This window comes from Peromyscus eremicus, chromosome 10 (genome assembly GCF_949786415.1).
Source record: "Peromyscus eremicus chromosome 10, PerEre_H2_v1, whole genome shotgun sequence".
Taxonomy (NCBI): domain Eukaryota; kingdom Metazoa; phylum Chordata; class Mammalia; order Rodentia; family Cricetidae; genus Peromyscus; species Peromyscus eremicus.
Window position 1 is genome coordinate 36,066,286 of NC_081426.1, and position 25,567 is coordinate 36,091,852.

At 38.2% G+C, this 25,567-nt stretch overlaps 1 protein-coding gene across 11 annotated transcripts in view; it reads right to left on the reverse strand.

Annotated features, from left to right (window-relative positions):
* Rab28 (RAB28, member RAS oncogene family) overlaps positions 1 to 9,102 on the reverse strand; it is a 186,147-nt gene extending 177,045 nt beyond the window's left edge. For all 11 annotated transcript variants that reach the window (XR_009381865.1, XR_009381859.1, XR_009381860.1 and 8 more), the window contains exons 1-2: positions 8,836 to 9,102; positions 4,536 to 4,632 (exon numbers count right to left, since the gene is read on the reverse strand). Coding sequence is in view for 3 of the 11 variants with exons in the window: in XM_059275814.1 (XP_059131797.1) it covers positions 4,536 to 4,632; positions 8,836 to 8,910 (172 nt within the window). In the remaining 8 variants the exon portion in view is untranslated. The remainder of the gene's footprint in view (positions 1 to 4,535; positions 4,633 to 8,835) is intronic.
* Positions 9,103 to 25,567: the final 16,465 nt, after the last annotated feature.

The following is a 25,567-nucleotide window of genomic DNA, read 5'->3' on the forward strand; positions in this document are numbered from 1 at the left end:
AGAGAAAGAAAAATACTTTTAAAATACAGATGGAAGTTTTATAAACCAACCTAGCCAATCATTACCTATGAATTGTGCTGTCAGTTCTAAATTCTGTGTTCTAAAATGCACAGAGTAACAGACTATAAAAATGCACCCATAACTTCAACTCAAATGAAGCTTTAATTTGAATGTCTGTTATTACATATAAAAGTAAATACAATCAATAATTAAGTTTTTATATTTAATCTCTTAAATATATGTTAGAGCTCTATGCAAAGTCCGAAACAGTATTTACAAACTAAGTATATTTCTAAACTTTATGATTCATACCTGTACAGAGCATGATGATTGAAACAAATTATGTGCCCTTCAAAGTCTTCATAATATAGTCTAAGGTTCTTCCTCATTACAAGCATTATAAAAGCATCCAAAAAGACTAAAAGGCAACCTTTGAAATTCATTTATGCATTTTGCAAAATATTGGCATGAATAAAAATTTATTGAGCAAACTCTTCTCTCTTAACAATACAACTAATTATTAAACTATGAAAGTCAAACACTATGTACAATATATATTAGTTGAACATTTCAAATGTTTTCCTCATATAAAATTATATAGTTTTCTCCAAAGTCTAAACTGGTGCCTTCTGAAGGATTCCCAAAATAGAAAATTTTTAAATAAAAATTTAGAACTGAAAAATGATCTCTCTTCAAAAATAAAACAAATTTTAAAAACCTGAGTTTTTAAACTAATATAAAACACTAAAATCAAGCAAGCACAGCAGTGAATGAATCACCAGTTTTATACTTCAATTTAGTTTGTGTGGACTTGTATTACAAGATTTCCATTATCTGGATGCAGATCTGTTCCATCTGCCACAGTGCAGAGATGTCCAGAGGAACGTCCATTAGCACTAATGACAGCTACTGAAGTTTATCACCATGATCATTGCCACACACGCAGCTCCAATGCTATGAGTAATGACAAAAATGTTCTTAAAGCTCTGTGAATTTGAAATCCAAATATCACTGATTAAGAATTGGCCAACAGATTGTACAAACCCAATTTCTTAAAACTCTAATTTTTCTAAACACTGAAGTTAAACTTGTCTTTTCAGATGCCATCTCAAATTAATCAGGTGGGACTATGCTAGCTAGCTGTCACTAGAGATGTACGAAAGAGGTTCTGAAGCCTACAGCCAACAGACAGGAGTCTATTCATTTTACTTGCAAAACTGCAGTCCTCCGTTTACACCAAAAGACAGTGCTCCCCAATAGTAATACTCGGAGTAATTTTCAGGTCACACATCAATAATTACTAAGAGGTATTAAGTCCCATTCCCTAGAGGCCCAATAATACCTGCTGCTTAACCTCACAATCAGATATGAAGCTTCCCACCCCTCCCTCTCTTCTTTTCGATTCTGATGTCCAGAGCCTCTCTGAATTACACATTATGAATATTTCTGCTATAATTTCAGGAATACTCTTCAATGTATGCTTCCAAATCCTGGTGACAGTCACTTAAGGACCTAGCTCAGATACACAATTGTCTACCACCTAGATTTACATTCATGTATTGAAGGTACTTTTTAAATCTTCATCTTTCTGAATACATACTTTTTGTTATCAGCTTGCATTTTATTTTCTTAAGATATAGATTCCAATGACTAAGAATTCCACTAGAAATGCACAACTTTGCTTGCAAAGAACTAGTAAAAAATTACTGAGTTACACCTTCAGTGAATAATATTACATAGTTATTTCATATACTTAGAAAAATATTTTAACATCTACATTCCAATTTTAGACTTATTAATACACAAAACTAAAAATAAAATGGTTACTTTCTATTTGAGAACCAAAAATAACATAAAGTTGTGATTCAAACTTATTTTCATTTAAGTATTTGTAGGAACATCATGTGATAGCCATTACACTTTCAATATGATATAACTATAAAGCTATAAAAGTATGTTCATTTAATCAATGTAACATTTTCTAAAATTAAAAATCCATCTAAACCAAATTTCTAACAAAGAACATTAAACAAATCGTCAGCATTCTAATCTCAAATACAGACTGCTATAAAATCCCTGTCCTCTGTGAGAAATGACATATAACTAGAGAAAAGCTTAAATGAAATGGCATTTGTATTAAAAAGATAAAATACAAGTAAGTTGCATTTGGTATGAGTCAAAGACACCACAAGGATTCAACAGTGACCTTGTATAAGTACACTTGGTGCCTTGGTTAACCTTACTTAAAGTGCTGCATAGTCATGATGGAACTCAAAACACAAGACTGCCCACTTCTTGTGCCAAAGACTCAGAAATCCTTTTCACAGTAGAACGCTGTTTACTGGACTGTACCACAGCTTCCTGAAGGTATTTTGACTAAGGCTCTTAAGAAGCTCTATCAGCAGAATCTCTGACTAACAGATACACTATTTTAAGCAGCAAAATCTGCACAGTGGTTGCATCCAGACTATACAGCATACCAGATTGTGAAATACACTAAGATGGATGAGTACCAGCAAAATAATGACCTTGAAAACTTGCACGAAGAAAATGTGAATATACAGAGACGGAGTTTACAGCCCTAACAATGTGACTAAACTCATAACAAATATTAGATTCACATGCTATGCTACATTACCATAAATTCCAAAGATGTTTTCTGTAATGTTTTAGTTAGCAAATGTGACAAACACTAATCACACCTTAGACATTACAATGGGTTGAAGTGGGGGTTAGAGTATGCAAAGAACATTTTATATATAAAATCTTATAATGTCATTATATCAAATCAAAATATATTAGTTTTTCAAAATGAAATATCTATGATAAATTTTGAGTCCATGAAGTAGCTAAAAAACTATCTTCTAAAAAATACATATTTTTCTAGAACTCTGTTCATCAGGAAAAGTAAAGCATATATTCATTAAAAGCATACATGCCCTAATGCCATGTTTAACCTAAAGCCTAAGTCTAAATGTACTATAAATTTGTATTTTAAAACTATCAACAATACTTTGATAAAAAAGTAGCCACAATTTTGAACTGTTAACATCGTGTAACAGTTCAGAAATCATCACAAATGTCATATATATAAAATGTCCATTAACTATTAATTGTTTATAATATTAATATTTGGGTAGGTTTTTGTTCAACTAAAACTTTCAACTAAAAAATTAGAAAATTTAAACAAAATTAATGAGATAAGTTGGTGATTTGACTATGTAATCATCCCAACAAAATAGCTGATAACAAAATACTGCATTGAGGCTCTCTGTATCCAACAACTAGCATCACTAAGACAAGCTTGCACAAAGACATTTTCAGTATACATGCTGCAAAACTGTGTATATCCTACTAGCAACTGCTCTGAATGTGCAGCTAAAATGATACTTTAATCTTGAATATATGAAAAAATATATACATATGAAACAAAGATACATATACTTCTTATTAACCCTATGAACAATAATTGAGTGGTGGAAAAATTAGAATTCAGATTTGTTTCTCATGTTGTATCACCTAACCCCAATTATTGAGATTGAGTTAAAAATTTGAATTGAGATCCAAACATAAACCATCACAAAATATAAGAGGGGTAATAGTAAAGAGATATAAAGAATATCTCCAAATACAAAAAAACTCTATAATTTCCATAGGAAGTTAACAATAGATTGAGCATTTGAGAGGGGAACTAAATCCAATAATAATGAAACTTATTCACATTTCAGTATAGAAATCTGATATTACAAGTGCAATCACTTAATTCACAGAAATGAGGGTTATAGTTTATAAATTAATCAAGATAACTACTTTTAATAAAATATTCAAAACATGTCATTTAATCAATGAAATTGAAGCGATACATTTTAAAGCTCTGATTGTACAGAAACTAACCTAAAACATAAACCATTATTTTTGTGTTATTATTTCCCTGTATTTCCCACAAAATGTGCTGCAACTGGCATCTAAATAGTTTCTTTGCATGGTGAACTGAAACATCATGAATGCTCAAACTGTATTTTTATGAGTGCCTAGGGACCCTAAATTTTAGTGGTCTATTAAATGCCAGCAATTTCATGCTGCCTTGCATAAAACAGCATTCACATATTAGAGCACAGAAGTTCCATGGTTACATTATACTTCTGTTCCAAGTTCCAAACAAAAAAAAAAAAAAACTGAAGCAGAAGCTAATCAAAATATTTTTAAATCCTTTCCAATCTTTTCACATTTAATTAATACAATAGCTGTCAACAAATGCATAGCATTTAATTTTTTAAAAGTCTTCTGGAATTTTATGAGCAACTATTGTTTATACTCAAAAAGAAAAATGCATAGTTGCCAGTAACAGCAATGGAATAGGGAAATGTATAAACTTTTTCTTGGACAATATACTTGATGCTAATGATAACTAATTTGTTGTACATATTCCTGTGAGACTTATGTAACCTCTCGTAGGTAAGGTTTTAGTCTCTTACCTAGAAAGGTTGTTCTGTGAGTGAGACTTAAGTAATCTCATAGGTTTTACAGTCTCTCACCTGGTAAGGTAATCCTTCTCAAAAAGAAATCCAGTCCTACAGTCTGCTTGTACTGTTTCCCAAAAGTCTCTTGAGCAAAACACGTAGCTAAGGAGGTCTAAAAAAATGGATGCACAGAATAGAAAAATTAATTTCTTTGCTTAAAAAAAATATAAACTTATCGAGTAATCTTAGCATTTATACACTAAGTAATCCAACAACCAACCTTCTGTAGCTCTAATCAGTTACAAGGGTAGAGACACACTCTCACCAGGAAAACATCACTTGCCTACAACTAGCAGTGCAAACAGTAGACTAATCTAATCAGTTAGAGTTCATTAAGTCCCCTGATTTTCAAGCTCCTTCTTCTTGATGGAAATTAGACTCTGAGAATTGCAAATGGGCACTAAAGCAAAAATATGATTAAGATCTGAATTCTACATATTGCTTCAATAAAAATTTCAGAGAAATCTTTAAAATTTTCTTCTAAGGTTAAATGTCTGAGGGGAGTTGGACCATTAGCTAATTATAAGAAGCACTGATTAGGGAAGAGAAAGCTATTTGTAGGATCTTTCCATTTTCCTATAAGAAACATTGTGGTCATTTTTCTCTCTACTTAAGACAGTAAAAATAATTATACAGAATTGCCATGATGATATGTACCATTGAAATAAAAAGGTTAGGATTATGAGAGTAGCAGAAAGCAGGCAAAATAACATCCTTTATCTGAAGACAGTGCTAAAAAGTCACAAGATAGAAGAACAAGAGATATTCATGTACTTTTTAAATAAAAGCTCGAAGTTCCACCCAAGGACTCCAGGGCTTTCTTTAGAGTCATTTCTTATCAAAACAAAAAATCCTTCTTGCAACAACTGAACTCCAAACTCAGAATGAAGCATTTCGAATGCACTGCTCTTACTTCAAAGTCTACCCCAAAAGGAAAGAAAGGAAGCTCCACTAAGCTTCAGGACAGGTTGTATGAGTTAAAAACAAACAAACAAACAAACAAACAAACAAACAAAAACTTGTTTTATTTTAAAAGTCAAAATTTGAAGTCAACTAGTAAAATAAAGAAAACTAGGATAAAGCTTCCAAGATGGCTCATTATAGTTAATTATGATAAAGGAACAGCAGTTCTAGGACACTTGGCCACATTTCAAGTACTTTTAGCAAGGTGAGTTAAATTTCTTTTATACAAAGGCCATATTTTTCCCACAAAGGACAATTTGCACACTCTAACTCCAAACTTTTTAATATTCCAATAATGTACTTATAATAAATTTCTAAAGTTTTGCAACAAGTATTCATTGAGCAATCCCACATGAAAAATATTCAACTAGACATTTATAAATAAACTCACTACATTTATTATATCCTTGAAGTATGTAACAGTATCAAAATGAGAAACCAGAATAAAAGAGATAAGCATTTGTTTTTTAAAAAATCTTTTGGTTTTCAGTCAGCTTTAATTATTCCATTGAGCCTGGGGTCTAGAGAAAAATACTACTACCCTACAGCACTGCAAGTATTTCAGATGTTTCACATATGAATGGTTAAAATATTTAAAAGTCAAGGAAAAACAAGGCTCATGTAACAGCATAATGTTATTTGAGATATTTTTTCACTTTCATTTAAGATTCTCAAATTTTATTATTTTTATATTCATTAATATTCAGAAATGGACCTAACTGCAAGTGGGACAGCACAAAGCCAGGGGAGAAACAACAAAGCAAAATTTATTTGAAAAATAAAATGAAACCTAATATTTCATTTACTAGTAAAATATATATTTGGAAAACTTCTGAGTAAAGTTCTTTCCTTGAAACCAGGACTTCCAGATTTTAAAAGCCCTGCCCTCAAAAATCTGAGGCAAACATAAAGCCTCAAAATCACAGGATTTTCAGAAATAAACTGCTGAGTGTCAAGGTCATAAGCCACACAGAGTACTAACGTAGGTTCTTAAATCATCTCACATTTTGCTATAAGAATTGAGAATCAACTGGATCTCTAGGAGGTACTTCCTTCCTCTCCAGTTCTTTACCCTGAGTGTCATTTCTCATATTCAATGATTTATCACGTTACTGTATAAATACTCTTCTTAAAGTGAACAACCAGCTACCATATCTGAAACATTTTTATTTGATTACTGATATACATACATACAGGGTGTTTGTGTTGGTTTGGGAAATATTCTTTAGCCAAACTATATATTTACTAACACTGAAATGATACCAAGAGCTATCACTGTATTTATTATGATACCAAAAAAATGTTTTGCTTCAAAAAATTTTAAGAAAATGTGAGATTAAATAAAAAATATGAAACAGAACAGGAAAAACATTAAAAACATGTAGTACTAGAGGGACAAACTAAGCATCTTTTCCAAAACTGTTACTGGTCTTCTCAGTGCTATTCTTTGTTGCTTCTGCCAATGGGTATAAAAATGCTGAAAACTCAAACACCACAAAAATGGCCAAGAGTTAAATCAGGACACAAACGAGAATGAAAATGAGGCTGAGTTCCATAAAAGAAAGAACAGTAAAAGAAACAGAATGAGAATGGTGGTGTCAATAATCTGAGAGCTAAACTGACTGTTAAAGAAAAAAAAAAGTTTGCTATATTAATAATGGAACACAGCTAAAGTTCAGCGGTTCATTTCAGAAAGTATATAGCAGGAAAAGTTATGACATTTTAATCAAGAGGATAAAGACTGAGTCAGAGCACTGTAAAAGATCACTCATTCTTCAATACAGAATGATAACCCTAACTCAACCACACAAAAGGGGAAAATAATTATACATTTTTCAACATTGGACAGAACTTTAAACAGGTGAAAACTAATTACACTAAACTAGCAACAAAGGCAAAATAATGTATGACTGGCTAAATTTTTAAAATATAAATATGAAACTATGAATAAATTTCAGCATGTATTAAATATTGGCAGATAAATGAGCAAAACTTTAAAGAAATATGACCAAATATTAACTATTTTAAATATTGGGTGAAATATATTCAAATTTTAAATATAAAAATAAATATACTATGTAGACTTCATGGGTAATTTGGAGGTCTTTAAGATAATGTATTAGTATTATTTAGTGTCATGGTCTTAAGTATAAAAAGCTCAGTTGTTCATTGAATGCAACTGAATTTACGAGATAAAAACACAATATGTCCTTCAAAAGAAAAGCTAAGTAATGGAACCTATAAAATAATCTAATTTTTGTTGAATGAAAGTTTAGAAACAATGCTGATTTATAACAATTTGCTTATTCGGAAAGTTTAAGTGAACAGTATTTCATTCACTTCCTAAAGAAAAGCAGTCAAGTTCTGTTCTTTGCACAAAAATATAATCACATTCAATTTTTTTTCTTCGTGGTAGTGCTCTACAGCAAAGTATCCTGGGAAAACAAGAAAGGGATTAAGAGAAGACTCCAAATTTTGCAGAAAAACAAAACCTTCCGTAGCGGCCCTAGGAACCCAAATTTCAGAACCAAAGCACGAAAGCTTGTGCACAGCTTCCTTCCAGGAATGATGTAAAGGCACTACTGAAACCAGGTCCCACTACACCAGTCACTGATGCGAGAGAGCGGTTTCCTATGAAGACTCTGGCTGCGCAGAGGGAGAAAAACTCTAGCTATCTTCCCCAAGAGTACTGTGGTTTTAACTGGAGTGACTGGTGTGAGGGCGCCCAGACAAGGGTGCATCACTTTATTTGGGAGGTAAGCCCCATCCCTCCAAGACGCCTAGGGACCCTCTCCCTAGCGAGTACCAGGCAATGTTCATCCCATTTCAGGAGTTCACCACTTTTGGTCAAGAACTGCAGTCTAGGAGGTGGGGGTCTAACTGCTTGCGGGTATTCTCCCGCACGCGCCCATGCATTCAAGCAACCAACGGTCACAGAAGGCTAGGTTTGAAGACAGAGGTCCTAGTGTCCCCCGGCATCCTGCCCACCACGGGAGCTCAGTAAGTAGCTATTGAATGAACTGACAGGTGCCAAGGACGGAACTAAAGTGAAATAGGACACTAAAGGGGCAGCTAAGGTGTACGGAGCGTACTGGGCCTGGGCATCGTCACGGTCTGTGTGTATGTTTTTGCAGTGGCCCACCCCAGGAGCTGGTCATGCCTGGCGGGCGGCGGGCACGCGCACAGGGCGCAGGCGCAAGGAAGGCCGCGGCCTCAGGCGAGCCAGGCCAAGTCTTCGGGACCGCTAAGGACAAGGCCGCGCTGGACAGCGCTCGGCTCCCCGAGGGCCTGCCAGGCCTGGCCACACCGTGGTTCCTGCAGCCCAGGGCGCCGGGCCTGCCCGAGGACTGACCTTCCCGGAGGTGCCGTCCCCCAGCACGACGATTTTCAGTTGCCGGTCCTGGCTCTCCTCCTCAGAGTCTGACATGGTGTCCGAGGATGCTGGCCCGCCCCCAAGGTGGAGGGAGGAAAGGAAGAGGCCTCCGGGGGCGGGGGAGAGGAGGCCAGCAGGCAGCACGAGCGGGACCCCCGCCCCGGCGTCTCCTCAGCCCTGAAGGAACTCAGGGAGAATCACTCACCAGCCGCCATCTTGCTCTCCTCCCCACCCCCGCGGGGCTCCGCCCCCGGAAGCCCCGCCCCTGTGCGTCACTCGTGACACGCCCCGCCCCCGGTCCACCACCACGCTGCAATGGGGGGAAAACGGGAGATACGGGCTGGGTGTTGCGGTGTGCCCGCGGGGGACATTGGCCAGGAGACAAAAGCAAACATTTCTATAGAGGGAAATTGAACCACACTGGAGCAGAGTAGCTCTTAGACGTTCTGTTCTCCGTCCTTGTTTCCGAGAACATAACTTATGTAAGTGATTTAGTCCAAGGGGGCGGGGCATGGTGAGGCTCGGTTGCCATGGAAGCCTAGAGCCTTGGAGCCGCGGAGGGGCGGGGTCTGTCTCTGGGCAGCCGGGGACGCTTCGGGCTCCGCGCTCACAGCATCGGTCCTGCAGTTGAGGTTGAGCACTGGCCAGGTGGTTGGCGCGCCAGTGTGCCCAAGGTTGCTAAGGCCTCAGTGGAAGGGGAGACGTGGTTGTCACCTTGGAATGTCCTGTGGCTCTGGCGCTGGGTCCTGTTTTACCCTCTAACTCTTCGCGGTCCTCTCAACAACCAAACTCCAAAGTTCATTAGTAAAGCGGAACTGAGTGAAGTGAGCACCATCCTACTAGCTACACAATCTTCACCTTCAGGCTGGAAGCCCCAAGAGTGTGGTCCGGAAAACCCTGAGATTCACCTAAAGTGAAAACAACTTTCCATAGTACGATCAGCGCCTCCTTTGCCTTTTTCACCTTCAGGATCTCACAAGTGTAGTTTGCTGGAGTAAACTTGTGTATGAAGTTCCCTAGAACGGTGCTGCTATATAAAGTGAAACTTCAGTTGCGTTATCTTACAACAGTATTTTAAAGATCTGTGACAAGTTGAGAGGGTTTAAATGAGAGTTTGAAAACTTAGCCCTTTTTTTTTTTTTTTTTTTTTTTTTTTTTTTGCAAAGTAAAAAGGGTAAGGATCTTCTCCTTGTATGGAGAACTATTAGCCTTGAACACTTCCAAGAAACAATCTAGAAAAATAGAGCTGATCCACAAAACATGAAAATGTCATGGTGGATTCTCAGGTACAGTACTCATGACAGGATCACATACTAAACCTCTTCAAAAGAATAAACAGAGTTTTGAGAAGAATCCCAGGTATTTTATGAAATCAGGGGTCTTTGCAACTTGAATGCAGACTTTAACATCTTTTCAGGCTTATACAAACTATTTTAACACTGCCACATACAAGGAGTGTTCATTCGTGAAACACCTAGACTATGGAGGGGTAAAACCTAGTCTTTAGAATAATCTCTCCAAGTTTCTCTGTAAATTCCAACTAGCTACATCCTAATACTGTTGCATGTCTTCTCAAATCAAATATAAACTCCACACTCCAAAGATGTTTAAGGTGACTCAATAATGCAATTAGTGAGTGTTGTTTTCTTTACAGCTCTTGTAAACACCAAGAGCACAGAAGTGAGCAAACCCATTAGCACTCTGCCCCTTGAGACTTAGTCTAGTAGGCTGCAAAATGGTCAGATAAAATTGTAAGGGCCTCCTCAGCACATATTAACCTGTATGGAAAAAGAAACTTTTGACTATGATTAAATGAAAGACCTTGTGACAAGAAGACTATCTGATAAGATTTCAATTCATTCACATATATCCTTATAAGGGAAAAGTGAAATTTGAGTTGGCTCAGACAAAAGAGGCAATATAACCATGAGACAGAGATGGCAGTGATGTAGCCACAAACCAAGGAATGCTGGCGACCAGGAGAAGCTGGCAAGGATAGAGAACAAATTCTCTTCTGGGGCTTTCAGAGGGAACATATTACCCACACCTTGAGTTCAGTCCAGTGGCACTGATTTAAAACTTCTGTCCCCAGAACTTCAAACAAATTTGTTAGTTTCAACTAGCAAGTTTATGATAATTTGCTATAGCAGTCACAAGAAGCTTGTACAAAAAGGAACACTAATAGTAGATCAACAAGAAATTTTCAGAGAGTTTAAAATAGTCAAACAACTCATGGGTGGGTATAGCAAGACTATTCAAATACTGTAACTCATCACCAATGAAGGTAAAATAAGTTTAGAAAGTAGCATTCTGTTATTAGTCTTTTTCTTTTTTAAATTTTTGGAGAAGGCCTCTCTAAGTTACCCTTGGCTGTCTTGTTGGAACTCACTGTTACAGAACAGGCTGACCTTGAACTCACAGAGCTCCATCTGCCTTTGACTCCCACATGCTAGGATTAAGGAAGTACCACCTTGCTGGGCTTCCTGGGCTGTATTCTTAACAACCTAATGGTTATTGTTGCGATTTGAAGCTGAAATGTCTCCCAGAGTGCTTGTTCTCAAGCTGGTAGTTATTATTTTGAAAGCTGTGGAACTTTTAGGAAGTGACACCAGGTTGAAAGAAGTAGATCTCAAGGGGCAGGTCTTTGAAAGTTATACCCAACCCTGGTTCTGACCTGATCCACCATGTTTTGAGGAGTCTCCACCACACAGTCCCTCTACCATGAATGCCATCATGCCTTTCCTGCCGTGATGGATGAAGCCCCTGTTCACAGTGAGCCAAAATAAATATTACTTTCAGGACATTGCTTCTCTAAGGCATCCTCTAATACAGTTGCCCAAAACTTTCCTTCCTCTTTTTAAAACATGGTTTTAAAGATGTACCTCCTATGAATAAAGTCCACAAGAATATGGATTTGAAGAAAATGATAAAACATTGGTGTCTGAGGCAAAATAATGGCCATGTTCCTAACTTGTATCTCTGCCAGAGTCTGGAGATAGAGCTCAGCTGGTAGAGTACTTACTGAATATAAATGAAGCCTTGGGCTCAATCTCCAGTATCCCATAAATCAGGCATGATGGCACAGACTGTAATCCCAGCACTCAGAAGTGGAGACAAGAATCAGAAGTTCACGGTTTTTCTCAGCTACATAGTGAATTGAGGCCAGCTTGGGCCACACAAGATAGATTGATTGTAAATGTATATACATAGAATAATTCAGAATTTCAGCAAGCTCCACAATGCTATCAGTTGGTCATTACTTGCTTAGAAGCCAGTACTTTCCTAACTCAGCACCAGAGTTGGTTTTACTTGCATTTCAACTTAATATGAACAGATTGCACACAGTACATACTTTGATATCTAGCTCTTTTCAGTCAATAGAACATCCATGAAAGCCATTTGTGTTGTATGTGGATCCATAATGTGTCATTTCCCATTACTATGCTATATTCCATTGTATTAATTTACCAGAGTTTATCAACTCTATGGTTGAGGGATATATAGTTTGTTCTCAATTTGAGAATATCATGGAGAAGGATGTTTTCCAGTTTAAGAATATCATGAGTGGATTGGAGGAAGACATGTCTGAGCTCCCGGCTGGACAGCCCTGCTCTCTAGGCCCTAGCCCCCAGGGCCATATCCCATGGTTCTCCCCCACCCACTACAGCCCCAGTGAACAGACAGCAGCATCCTCACCCTCCCTCACCAATCATCCTCCACAGTACCAGATACCCCTGGAGCTACAGGCCCCACCTGCACTGATTGGAGAAAGAGATGGGTGGACAGCAGTGTAAGAATACATTCAACAACATAAAAAGCAATATGACACCACCAGAAACTACAACAGCAAGACCTGCACATCCCAACACAGATGAAACAGAAGAAAATGACTTTAAAAATAATTTTATGAAGATGGTCGAGGCCCTTAAAGAGGAAATGAAAAATTCCCTTAAAGAAAATGAAGAAAAGAAACAAAAAATTAGAGAAATCAATAAATCCCTTAAAGACAGCCAAGAAAAAACAATCAAACAGGTGAAGGAAACAGTTCAAGATGTGAAAATTGAAATAGAGGCAATAAAGAAAATACAAAGTGAGGGAATTCTGGAAATGGAAAATCTGGGTAAATGAACAGGAACTACAGATGCAATCATAATAGAATACAAGAGATGGAAGAGAAAATCTAAGATGTTGAAGATACAAGAGAAAATTGGTCAAAGAAAATGTTAAATCCAACAAATTCTTAACACAAACATCCAGGAAATCCGAGACACCATAAAAAGACCAAACCTAAGAATGATAGGGATAGAAGAAGGAGAAAAATGCCAACTCAAGGCACAAAAAATATATTCAACAAAATGATAGAAGAAAACTTTCCCAACCTAAAGACCATGCCTATGAAGGTATAAGAAGCATAAAGAACACCAAATAGACTGGACCCCAAATAAAAAAAGTTCCCTTGCCACATAATAATCAAAACACTAAACTTGCAGAATAAAGAAATATTAAGAGCTGCAAAGGAAAAAAGGACAAGTAACATATAAAGGCAGACCTATCAGAATTACACCTGACTTCTCAATGGAAATTCTGAAAGCCAGAAGGTCCTGGAGACCATGGATGCCAGCCCAGACTACTATACCCAGCAAAACTTTCAATCACCATAGACAGGGAAAACAAGATATTCCACAACAAAATCAAATTTAAACAATACCTATCCACAAATCCAGCCCTACATAAAATACTAGAAGGAAAGCTCCAACCCAAGGAAGTTAGCTGCACCCACAAAAACACAGCCAATAGATAACCTCACAGCAGCAAATTCCAAAGAAGGAAAACACACACACACTACCACCACCACCACCACCAAAACAAAAAATAACAGGAATTAACAATCACTGGTCATTAATATCTTTTCATTTCAATGGACTCAATTCACCTATAAAAAGACACAGGCTAACAGAATGGATACAAAAACAGGATTCATTCTTCTACTGCATACAAGAAACATACCTCAACCTCAAAGACATTATCTCAGAGTAAAGAGTTGGGAAAAGGTTTTCCAATCAAATGGATGTAAGAAACAAGCTACTATAACTATCCTAACATCCAATGAAATAGACTTCAAACTAAAATCAATCAAAAGAGATAGAAAATAAATTTTGTATTCATCACAGGAAAAATCCATCAAAGTGAAGTCTCAATTCTGAACATCTATGACCCAAATACAGGGGCACCCACATGTGTAATGAAAACATTAGTAAAGCTTAAATCACACATCAAACCCCACACACTAATAGTGGGAGACTTCAACACCCCACTATCACCACTGAACAAGTCTGCCAGACAGAAACTTAACAGAGAAATAAGGGAACTAACATATTATAATTCAAATGGACTTAATAGATATCTACAGAACATTCCACCCTAACACAAAAGAATATACAAATCTCTATCAATAATAAATTACAGAGAATGATGGCTTCCCATCATATAACTTTAGTATAAGATACTTTACACTCAACATAAATGTCACTTAAAATTGGTAAAGAAAGGATGAAAAAAAAAGAGTCAACAATAAAAGAAGAAAAATAGTTAATGATAGCCCTTCCCAGGAGACAGAGGAGAAATATGTGATGTGGTCATTATACATTACTAATACACAGAAAAACTTTTAGCAATTATAAAGGGCACCTCTTAAAACTGAAAATTTCTTTATAGCAAAAGATGCCAACATCAGACAAAGTGATAGGCTACAGAATTGGAAAAGATCTTTACCAATTACACATCTGTTACAGCTAATGTCTAAAATATATAAAGAACTAAAAAAAAATGGATACCAAGAAAACAAATAACCCAATTAAAAATGGGATACATATCTAAACAGAGTGTTCTCACAAGAGGAAACACAATTGACTTAGATAAACCTAAGCATCTTAGATGATGTCAGCATCCTTAGACATCAGAGAAATGCTAATCAAAACTACTTTGAGATTTTATCTTACACCAGTCAGAATGGCCAAGATCAATAACACAAGTGACAACTCATGTTGGTAAGATTTTGGGAAAAAAAATGAATGCTTACCCATTGCTGTGGGAGAGCAAACTTGCACAGCCACTAGGAAAGTTTTGTGTGATTCCTCAAGAAGCTGGGAATAGATTGGCTTCAAAATCTACCTATATCACTCTTAGGCACAAAAGACTCTACATCCTACTACCATATACATGTTCATTGCTACTTTATTCATAATAACCAGAAACTGGAAATAACCTACATGTCTATCAACAGATGAGTGGATAAGGAAAATGTGGCACATTTACATAATGGAATGTTATTCATCTGTTAGGAAAAATTAAATTTGCAGGAAAAGTGGATAGAACTATAAAAAAATTAATCATGAGTGAGGTAACCCAGACCCTATAAGACAAATATGGTATATATTCTCTTGTATGTGGATGTTAGCTTTAAGCCTTCTATAGACAGACTACAATCTGTATAACCACAGAGATTAGATGTAGAGTAGGACTAGTAGGGAGGGAGGATCTCCCAAGGAAGGGAAACAGAATAGTTATGGAGAGACAAGGGACAGACTGGAAGAAGCGGATTAAACAGGGAGTGAGAGTGAAGAGGAGAGCCTTACTAAGTATATAAACCATAATTAACAGTTGGTCCCAAGCACAGCAGTAAATGACCGGCACAAACAAACTCAACAATATTTTATCTTTTTGTATTATATTGCTTTGTCTGGATTTTTTAATATTACTGGTCTTTTGCTTGTATAATATGGTTTCTGATTTTGTGTTTTTATGGTGTGTGTGTGTGTGTGTGTGTGTGTGTGTTTCTTGTGCTATTTCACTTGTTTATTTTTATTGCCTGTTTGTTTTCTAAAGAGATGGAGGAGACATGGAGTTGTATGGTTGGGGAGGTTGGGAGAATCTAGGAGGAGATGGGTGAGGGAAAACCATTATCAGAATATATAACATACGAAATTTCATTTAGAAAGAAAGAATGAATGAATGAATGAATGAATAAATAAATAAATAAATAAATAAATAAATACTTTCAATAAAGTGAGGAATATGGAAAAGGTACCTACAGGGACGAGGAAGGGAGAGAGGGCAAGAGGAAGATAAGAGAAGATGAGGTTGAGAGTAAACATCATGTACTATATATGTATAAGAAAATTGTCAAAGAACAAAATTAATAAAAAGAAAATCTGCGTTGGCTTCATAATTATCTAAAATCTTTTGTTATAACAGAAAAAGTCATGCTTGTGACAGACCTCAGAGTGGTTTGGGAGCTTCAACTTCCCAGCTGTCCACAGTTCTGCCTCATTGCTTGGAGGATATGCTTCACTGATTCCCAAAGCAGAGCTCCAGACAAAACCAAAAAATGTGTAGAACAGGAGACTTCTCAAATCATCTCTACAGCTGTGAAAACCAGACCTGTCACAACCCACCAACTAGGCTGGTGTGTTTAAATCAGGTAATATGTGTGCAATGTTTTGAAAAATTGGAGTTGGGGTGTAAATACAGAAAAATTCAGGTCTTGGTTGTGGGAGCTGTTAGAGTGTGTGTTTCTTTGGGTGTTAAGAACCAGAATAAAGGATTGAGTGACTTCATGGGCACTTCCAGGTTCTACAGGATGGTGGTGTGATCACAAGACAAAACATCCTTTCCTTTGATCCTACTGAAGCCTTGTTTTATAGAGACCTCCCCATCTGTGACTGTGTCTCCCTTGGTGGCCTCTAGCTATGTCATCTGGACTTCCAGTTTGTCCATGTTGTTAAATTTAACTTTAACACATTCAGACAATTATGATGCTATTATCTTAACCTTAGGATACTGTCTCTCAAAAGAGAGATATTTTGAATACTTGTACCATGGATTGCTTTCCAAGTAAGGTTCAAAGAAAACAAAATTTGTCGCTACACCACTTTTGAAAAGTGACAGTGTGCAGGAGAATATCATACTCTGAGGTGCTACAATCTCTTTAGAACTTTTTAAGCTCAATGATCCTTAGATGAAGTAACTTGATGTTGCTTGCAAAAGAGTTTCTTTTCCAGGTAAAATTTATTCATATCATCATCGTGTAGTACGAAAGTGGTAGAAACCATTATTTCCAAAACACTGCTTTAAAACTAAAAAATTCCAGAATAGAAACATTTATGACAAATGTTTAAGAAACTGAAACCAATGATTAACTCCTCATTTCTTTCTTCTCTTGGTTTTTTGAGAGAGTTTCTCTATGTCGTCTTTGCTGGCCTGGAACTCACTATGTAGACTAGGCTGACCTCAAACTCATAAACATCAGCCTGCCTCTGCTTCTCAAGTGCTAGGATCAAAGGCATGTGTCACCACATCCAGCTTATGCCCTCATTTCTAAAGGGTTCATATGCCAAAGGTTTTAGTTTCTTTTTAAATCTGTATGGAGCTCCATTGTCTGATGCACAAATGCTGGTGTCACACAAAGATGAAGGACCACTCTGACACAGGCACAGTGGTAAATAGCAGCTTAGTCATGAGTGATCCTGATTTTCATCTGCATCGAGCTTATGGGTTTGAACCATCAACGTTACCTCTGTGAGTTTCCTAGAGAAACTACAGTAACAGAGCTTATTTCACAGGGCTGGTATGCAGCTTCCTGTGCTGGTTTGAACGGAAATGGCATCAGTAAGCACATCATAGCCCACGCACACAAAGTAGCTGGGCTACAAAACAGCCATAGCAAACCAGTGAGGCCAGCATAGTGGCTCACACCTGCATCCCAGAACTCAGGAAGGAAACTGAGTCAGAGGGATTAGCATGAGTTTGAAGCCAGGTTGGGTTACATAGTGAGTTCCAGGTCAACATAGGCTAGAATGAGACCCTGTCTCAAGAGAGAGAGAGAGAGAGAGAGAGAGAGAGAGAGAGAGAGAGAGAGAGAGAGAACAAACTAAAACTTTTTTCAGATAGAAAGAAGAGGAGGGTAAGCTTTGTGACTAAATATGGCAAAAGATTTGATGTGGCCATGAGAGAATCGTTATCCTCAAAAAACTCTAAGTAAATTCAATAAAAACTACTGGATTTAGCCTATACTCTCACTGTGATGGATTAATACTACGTGCTGTGTGACAGCTCATTTTCAAAAACTGGGGTTCCCTGTAGAAGAAATTCTACTTCGTGGTGGCCATGATCTAAAACTCTCACTTGAGTTGCCCACCAGCCCCACAAACTACAGGTGTGCCAACATCTACAACCATGTGTCCTACTTATCCCTATACACACACACACACACACACACACACACACACAGAGAGAGAGAGAGAGAGAGAGAGAGAGAGAGAGAGAGAGAGAGAGAGAGATCTGTTTTGCTAGAGAAATCTGATGCCTGCTGTGAAGGACACAAAGAGGAACTATGACTTCATTTGATTACCATTCTGTAAAAGAATTTCCAAATCCACCTTTCTTTTTTTTAATTAAGAAAATTTTTTCATTCATTTTACACACCAATCAAAGATCCCCCTCTTCCCTCCTCCCACCCCCCAGGCTCCCCCCCAACCCACCTCTCACTCCCTCCCACAAGAAGGCAAGACCTCCCATGGCGAGGCACATTCAGTAGAGGCAGGTCCAAGCCCTTCCCGGCCTCAAGGCTGCACAAGATGTCCCATCATAGATAGTGGGCTCCAAAAAGCCCCCTCATGCACCAGGGATGGATTCTGATCCTACCACCAGGGGGCCCCCAAGCAGATCAAGCTACACAATTGTCTCACCATGCAGAGGGCCTAGTCCAGTCCCATGCAGGCCCCACAGCCATTGATTCAACTTTCATGAGTTTTCACTAGTTTGGTTTAGTCATCTCTTCAGGTTTCCCCATCATGATCCTGATGTACCTGCCCATAGAATCCCTTTTCTCTCTCTTTGACTGGACTCCTGGAGCTCTGTCTAGTGATTGGCTGTGGATCCCTGCCTCTGCCTCCATCAGTCATTGGAGAAAAGCTCTGTGATGACAGTTAGGGTATTTACTGATCTGATCACTGGGACAAGCCAGTTCAGTTCAAACACCCTTTCCACTATTTCTAGTAGTTCAAGCTGGGGTCATCCTTGGGCATTCCTGGCAACTTCTCTAGCCCCATGATATCTCCCTCCATCGTGATATCTCTCTCATTGCTTTCCCACTCCATCCCTGTTCCAGCTCTACCATCCCATTCCCTTATGTTCTCATCCCCCATATCCTACCCTTCATTTCTCACCCCTCACCCCCAGTTCACTCATGGAGATCTCATCTATTTCTCCTTCCCAGGGCAATCCATGTGTCCCTCTTTGGATCTTTCTTGTTAACTAGCTTCTCTGGAGTTGTGGGTTGTTGTCTGGTTATCCTTTGCTTTACTTATAGTATCCACTTATGAGTGAATACATACTGCGTTTGTCCTTCTCAGTCTGGGTTACCTCACTCAGGGTGATATTTTCTAGTTCCATCCATTTGTCTGCAAATTTCATGATGTCATTTTTCTCTGCTGAGTAGTACTCCATTGTGTATATGTATCACATTTTTTTTTATTCATTCTTCAGTTGAGGGGCATCTAGGTTGTTTCCAGGTTCTGGCTATTATGAATAATGCTGCTATGAAAATAGTCGAGCATGTGTCCCTGTGGTATGACTGAGCATTCCTTGGGTATATGCCCAAGAGTGGTATACCTGGGTCTTGAGGAAAATTGATTCCCAATTTTCTGAGAAACCACCACACTGATTTCCAAAGTGGCTGTACAAGTTTGCATTCCCACCAACAGTGGAGGGATGTTCCCCTTGCTCCACATCCTCTCCACATAAGCTGTCTGCAGTGCTTTTGATCTTATCCATTCTGACAGGACACAGTAAATAAGACAAAATGACAGCCTACAGAATGGGAAAAGATCTTCACCAACCCCACATCTGACAGAGGGCTGATCTCCAAAATATATAAAGAACTCAAGAAACTAGACATCAAGATAACAAACAATCCAATTAAAAAATGGGCTATAGAGCTAAACAGAGAATTCTCAAAGGAAGAATTTCAAATGGTCAAAAGACATTTAAGGAATTGCTCAACATCCTTAGTCATCAGGGAGATGCAAATCCACCTTTCTTCAGCAACCAGTATGAAGCAGCAGACCCTTCGGTGAGAACTGATATGCATTACCAAATTTCATAATCTCAGGACTTGGACAAAAGTAGAATTAGATCTTCTAGCATCACAAGCCACAGCTTGTAAGTTGCTTTGCAGAACATAAGATCTTAAAAACTGGGAATGAGAGAAGGGCATTAAGGAAATGGGGGGACTGAAGGAACAGTGGTAGAAAAGAAATTTTTTTGAAAATCCTATGATGTTCACCCAGTAAACATTGAGTCTGGAGTTAAGTCTAATTAGCTTTTCCCAAAGAAAGGTCTATTTCTTTTTTTTTTTTCACTTTATTTATTTGAAAGGTCTATTTCTATATAATAAAATAAAGTACAACTTTTCCTAATTATCAGCCCTCCATTCCCTCATATTCATAAAAATTACTATATGAATATCATGAAAACAATAACACATGGGTTTTATTTCAGCTCTTATTACTAACTTGGTGGCCCTAGGCCTGCTGGTCTCAGTCTTGTTATGTGTAAAATTGAAATACATGTGACCTCATGAAAACACAGTGAGTCTCCAATTGGATCTAATTATTTTAAACAGCTCTGAAAACTATCTAAGAATATTCAACTACTTGTTCTTCATTTGAGTGCCTACCTGTGCCTTCATTTTCTTTATTCCTAAGTTTACTTATAACAGAAGGAAGCTTGAAAAGAAAAACCCAAATTCCCATTTCTAATATATTTAGCAAATTATAAACTCTATAAAGTCCTTCTACCACAAACCTAAACTCGGTTTGTTTTTTTTTAATGGAACTTTTAGAAATACAAATTCCAATGGTTGACATTAAAGACTCAGTGAATGCATTAAATAGCCCATTTGCAACAGCTCAGTGACCAGGAAATAGATATAATAATGTCACCCAGGATCTAACACAAATATGACAGGATATTAAAAGCATGCACAGAAACTGAGAAACCAGATGAAATGAGAAGGTACAACAGACAACTATAGTTCAAAAGAGGAGAGAGGGAATGTAGGAAGACAATGTTAACATAAAACCTTTTTCAGAACTAATAAAAGGTATTAAAATGTGCATATAGAAAACATAATATACTTGGCTGAAGAGATAGCTCAGGGATACAGTGCATGCTTAGCATTTTTGAGGCTCTGGGTTCAATCCTCAACACAGCCAGCACACACACACAAGCACACGCATGTGCAAAGCACGTACAGAATAATAAAAAGTGATGCCCAGCCGGGCAGTGGTGGCGCATGCCTTTAATCCCAGCACTCGGGAGGCAGAGCCAGGCGGATCTCTGTGAGTTCGAGGCCAGCCTGGTCTACAGAATGAGATCCAGAAAAGGCGCAAAGCTACACAGAGAAACCCTGTCTCGAAAAACCAAAAAAAAAAAAAAGTGATGCCCACATTAATTGTGGGAATACTTCACGGCTTATGAAAGACCAAAAAATATTTTTATGTTATTCTGTATATGCTAATCACAGGCTCTATTTTCCTACAAGCAGGAAAATGCAAAATAAGTTATATTACCATGATAACTTCAAGCGCTACATTGAAAGCATTTGGTGTTTTTCATAATTTTTTTCTCTTTTTCTGTATCAGATCACTTATTTGCTAAAAGTCATACCCTAAGCATTTTTGCCAACTATTTATGTTCCTTCTTTTCTTAGGTAAAGCAAATCCCATACTTTCTCCATGGGGTTAAGGTCAAGACACTGAGGGGAGCCACTCCTTGCTAATTAGTTCCCCAGACTCCTCTTTTTTCCCCTTTCCCTTTAAATGGCCACAACAGTCTAGAAAAATGTTTAGAGTCATAATCCCCCTGATAAATGAATCCCCGATCAAGCAGCTGGTTTCCAGAAGGGGCCTCACGCTGGGCTGCAATTATGCTGAAGCTGAACTCCAGTAGTTCAGGTCACAGCTGAAGTACTTCAGGGAAAAATACCTATCTCCAAGCTCCACTATGCGATTCACCAAGCTAAGAGCCTCCTGCTTCTCCCCTCCAAAGCCCTGTCACAAGATGAGGAGTCTTGTAAATGAGAAAAACACTTAATGAAGTGAATGCAGGACAAAGTCCCCTATTGGTGACCCGTGGCAAAAGACTCCCATGTTCAGACAGTACTGAGGACTTCTGAGTTCCTCCTGGAATCCTGACAGTGATTGCCTGTTTCTTAGACAACTCATCTCTGACCTAAGTCATCTAGTAGTAGCCAGTGGGACCTCATTATTTCTTTGAGACTACTCAGATAAAATCACTCTAAAGAGAAAAAAAAAATGTGTACATGTGAAATTACCCATCAGGCCAAGAATGGGGGTGGGGCATGGAAATGAGAGATTAGGAAAGGCTTTATCCTTTTTATTGATTTTTTTGTGATTTCCTTTTTGTAATATTTTTATTAATCCTTTGAGAATTTTGATCATAGACACTCCCTCATTCTTCCCCAGTTCCTCCCAGATCCACCCCTACCTCCCTCTGTCCTCTCTCCTTTCTGCAACCCTGTGTCCTTGGAATGGCTGTTGTCTTCTACGCTAAAAATCTTGGTAATGTAAAACACAAGTCCAATCCAGAGTTGGGATGCCTTTTCATAATCCTGTAGACTTATTTTCTCTCCCTGATTCTTCTAGGATAATTAAAATTCTGTGCTCATATTCCACATGAGAGTACAGTCTTTCATCTCGTAATATGTCAATGATGTTGGGTTTGTGTTTATGCCAAGAGACACGTAGCTTCCTTGCTAAACTTGATCCTCACTAGTGGTGAGGATCTTATTTTTCTTATGTTGAGATTGCGATTGCAATAACTCCACCTTTACCTTAATTTGAGAAAATAAGTTCAAGTTCTTCTGGGAAAAATGACGTATTTCAGAAACACACACACACACACACACACACACACACACACACACACACAAAAGTACTCTGTGTGAGAACTGCCAAATGCTTCTATTCAAATTTAAAAGATAAGAGATAGACAAAAGCCCCTTGCAACAAATAAAACAGAAGAAGGATAAGCAGGATAAAGGGTATTAACTCAAAAGAGGCATGCCTTTAATCCCAGCACTCAGGAAGCAGAAGCAGATGGATCTCTGTGTGTTCCAAGTCTACATGAGCAAGTTCCACAGTCAGGGCTACACAGAGAAACCTTGTCTTCAGGGGGAAAAAGAGAAACAACTCTACTTGGATTCTTCTAGGATTTTTCAGAACTTCAATAACAAAGTCCCACAAACACTTCAATTGTGGATGTAGGAAGTTATCAGGACAGCTGCCACCCTCTGGCAGCTCTGGGGTACATCCTCCTTCTATCCTCAAGCACCTGGTGCTCTTGTGTTTTCCTGGGAGTGGCCATGTAATTCCCTGTCAGTCTCCATCACCTAATGACCTCTCCCTTCTCCAAGTACGTTCCTTCTTTGTGTGTGGCTACATTCAAAGATCATCTAAATAATCTAAGGGGCTCTCCCATAAATTCTACCCTCAAAGGTGCGTTTTCCAATAACTTACAGGTGGTTAGGGAAGTACATGGACGTGTCCCTCAGGGTATCTCCCATCAACCACTCCACCTGTAAACAAACTCATAGCTCAAATGGTTCCCTAAGCTTTTGATTTGAGGCACTCTTTCTGTGGCCATATAACATTAAATATAAGAGGTGTGGAAAGAGAGCAAAGCACAGTGAATCAGAAAAATGAAGTAGTAAATGGCATTAACTCTGTGGGTACAGACGACTTGAGAGGAGATGGCTGACAACTGCCTACACCTCCTGCTCCCAGGAGGTCTGATGCCTCTGGCCTCAGCAGGCACTGCACTAATGAGCGCATACCACCCCTTACACATAACTAAAAAAATAGAATAAATTACAGGAGCCAAAGTGCATTCACTAAAAGCCCATATTCGTATATGGTTTCTTTTCAGACTCTTAAAATGAGAAATCTTTAATCTGATTTGCAAACAAACTCTTGAGACACTTCACAAAGAAGACTTTTGAAGCATATCTTTTCTATGCATCGTTGGAAGAGCCAGCAAGAACAAGACAAAACTCTCTGTAAGTGGTATGGTCACCTACATAGAAAAGATTAGAAAATCTAACAAACTCATAAACCTACATATACTTCTTTTTTTTAAAAAAAAAGTTCTGTATATTTACTTTCGTGTTTGTATGCGTGTGTGTGTGTTCTACAGCATGCTCATAGGGGTCAGAGAACAACTTGAAGAAGTATAGCCCTAAAAACACTTATTTGTTGATTTATTTATTTATTTTTATTGAATGTCTAAGACGTTTTGCCTGCATGTATGTCTGTGCACCACATATATGAGGTGCCCTCAGAGGCCAGAAGAAGGCATCAGATACCTTGAAACTGGAGTTAGAGGTGGTTGTGGGGCATGTGATGAGTGCGTACTGAGAACCAAACCTGGCTCCTCTGCAATAGTAACAAATGCTCTTAGCCACTGAGCCATCTCTTCAGCTCCTTAAAAATACTTTGTAAAGTTGGTAAATGCAAGATCCATCTACAGCAAGCAATCAAATGTATCAACACTGGTAAATCAACTAGGAAATATAACTAGAAAGAACAAAGAAAGCTCAGGGGAGAAGAACAGAAAGGGAAGGAACTAGACATGATGAGATGAGACAGGAGTGCCTTAAATGAAGACAAGAAGGAACTTGGCATCACAAGGGACTTTCGGTTGGATCTAGGTAAGGAAGCTGGTGCGCACTCTATCTCTTATACTAGTTTTTCTCTGTACACATTACTCACCCCATTCTCTATTTAGCCTGGCAGTCTCTACTTCCTTCTCCTATTCTGAAAGTCAGTCATGTTTCCCATTCAGAAATCAGCTCTCTATTGCTCAATGAATCGCTATGTCAAATGATTGACGGAAAGCATTGGACTCTCTCTGTCTAGTCCACAGATCTATCCCAGATCTAATTAACTCTGTGGTAAGAAACAGAGTCACCAGACAGGATCCTGGGAAATGAGAGACATTGGTCTGTGGAAGGGTGACAAGAAGACTGTTTAAATGGCACACTCTATTGGAAACAACATGACAAATCTCCTTCAACACTTTTTTGCCCTTCAAAAAGTATGTTTTGGGATCACAGAGATGGCTTGGTAAGTAAAAGCTCTTACCACACGAGTCTGACAACGTTCAATCCTTGTTCAATCCTTGGAATCCACAAAGGAAGGAGAACATGGCTGTTGAAAGCTGTTCTCTGTATGTGTGGAGGCCAGAAGTCAATATTGAGTGTCTTCCTCAATCACTGACCACCTTACTTTTCTTCTCTCTCTCTCTCTCTCTCTCTCTCTCTCTCTCTCTCTCTCTCTCTCTCTCCCTCTCTTTCTCTCTCTCTCAGTTTTACAAACAAGTTTGTTCACAAGGGAGCAGTCACATATGGAGATAAATAACGAGTGTCTGGCCCATCTCACCAAGGATTGTGGGCATTCTGGTCTGAAACATGGAGAAAGGTGATTTGATCAAATTTCACCACCATGGCCCACATGCCAGAGATGCTATCAATTTGGTCAATTAAAGGCAGTAAATGAGAGCAATTGAGACAAGCGAACTCTAAGAAGAGGTGAGCATTAGAGCAGGTGACTGGTTCAGGTTCCAACATGGT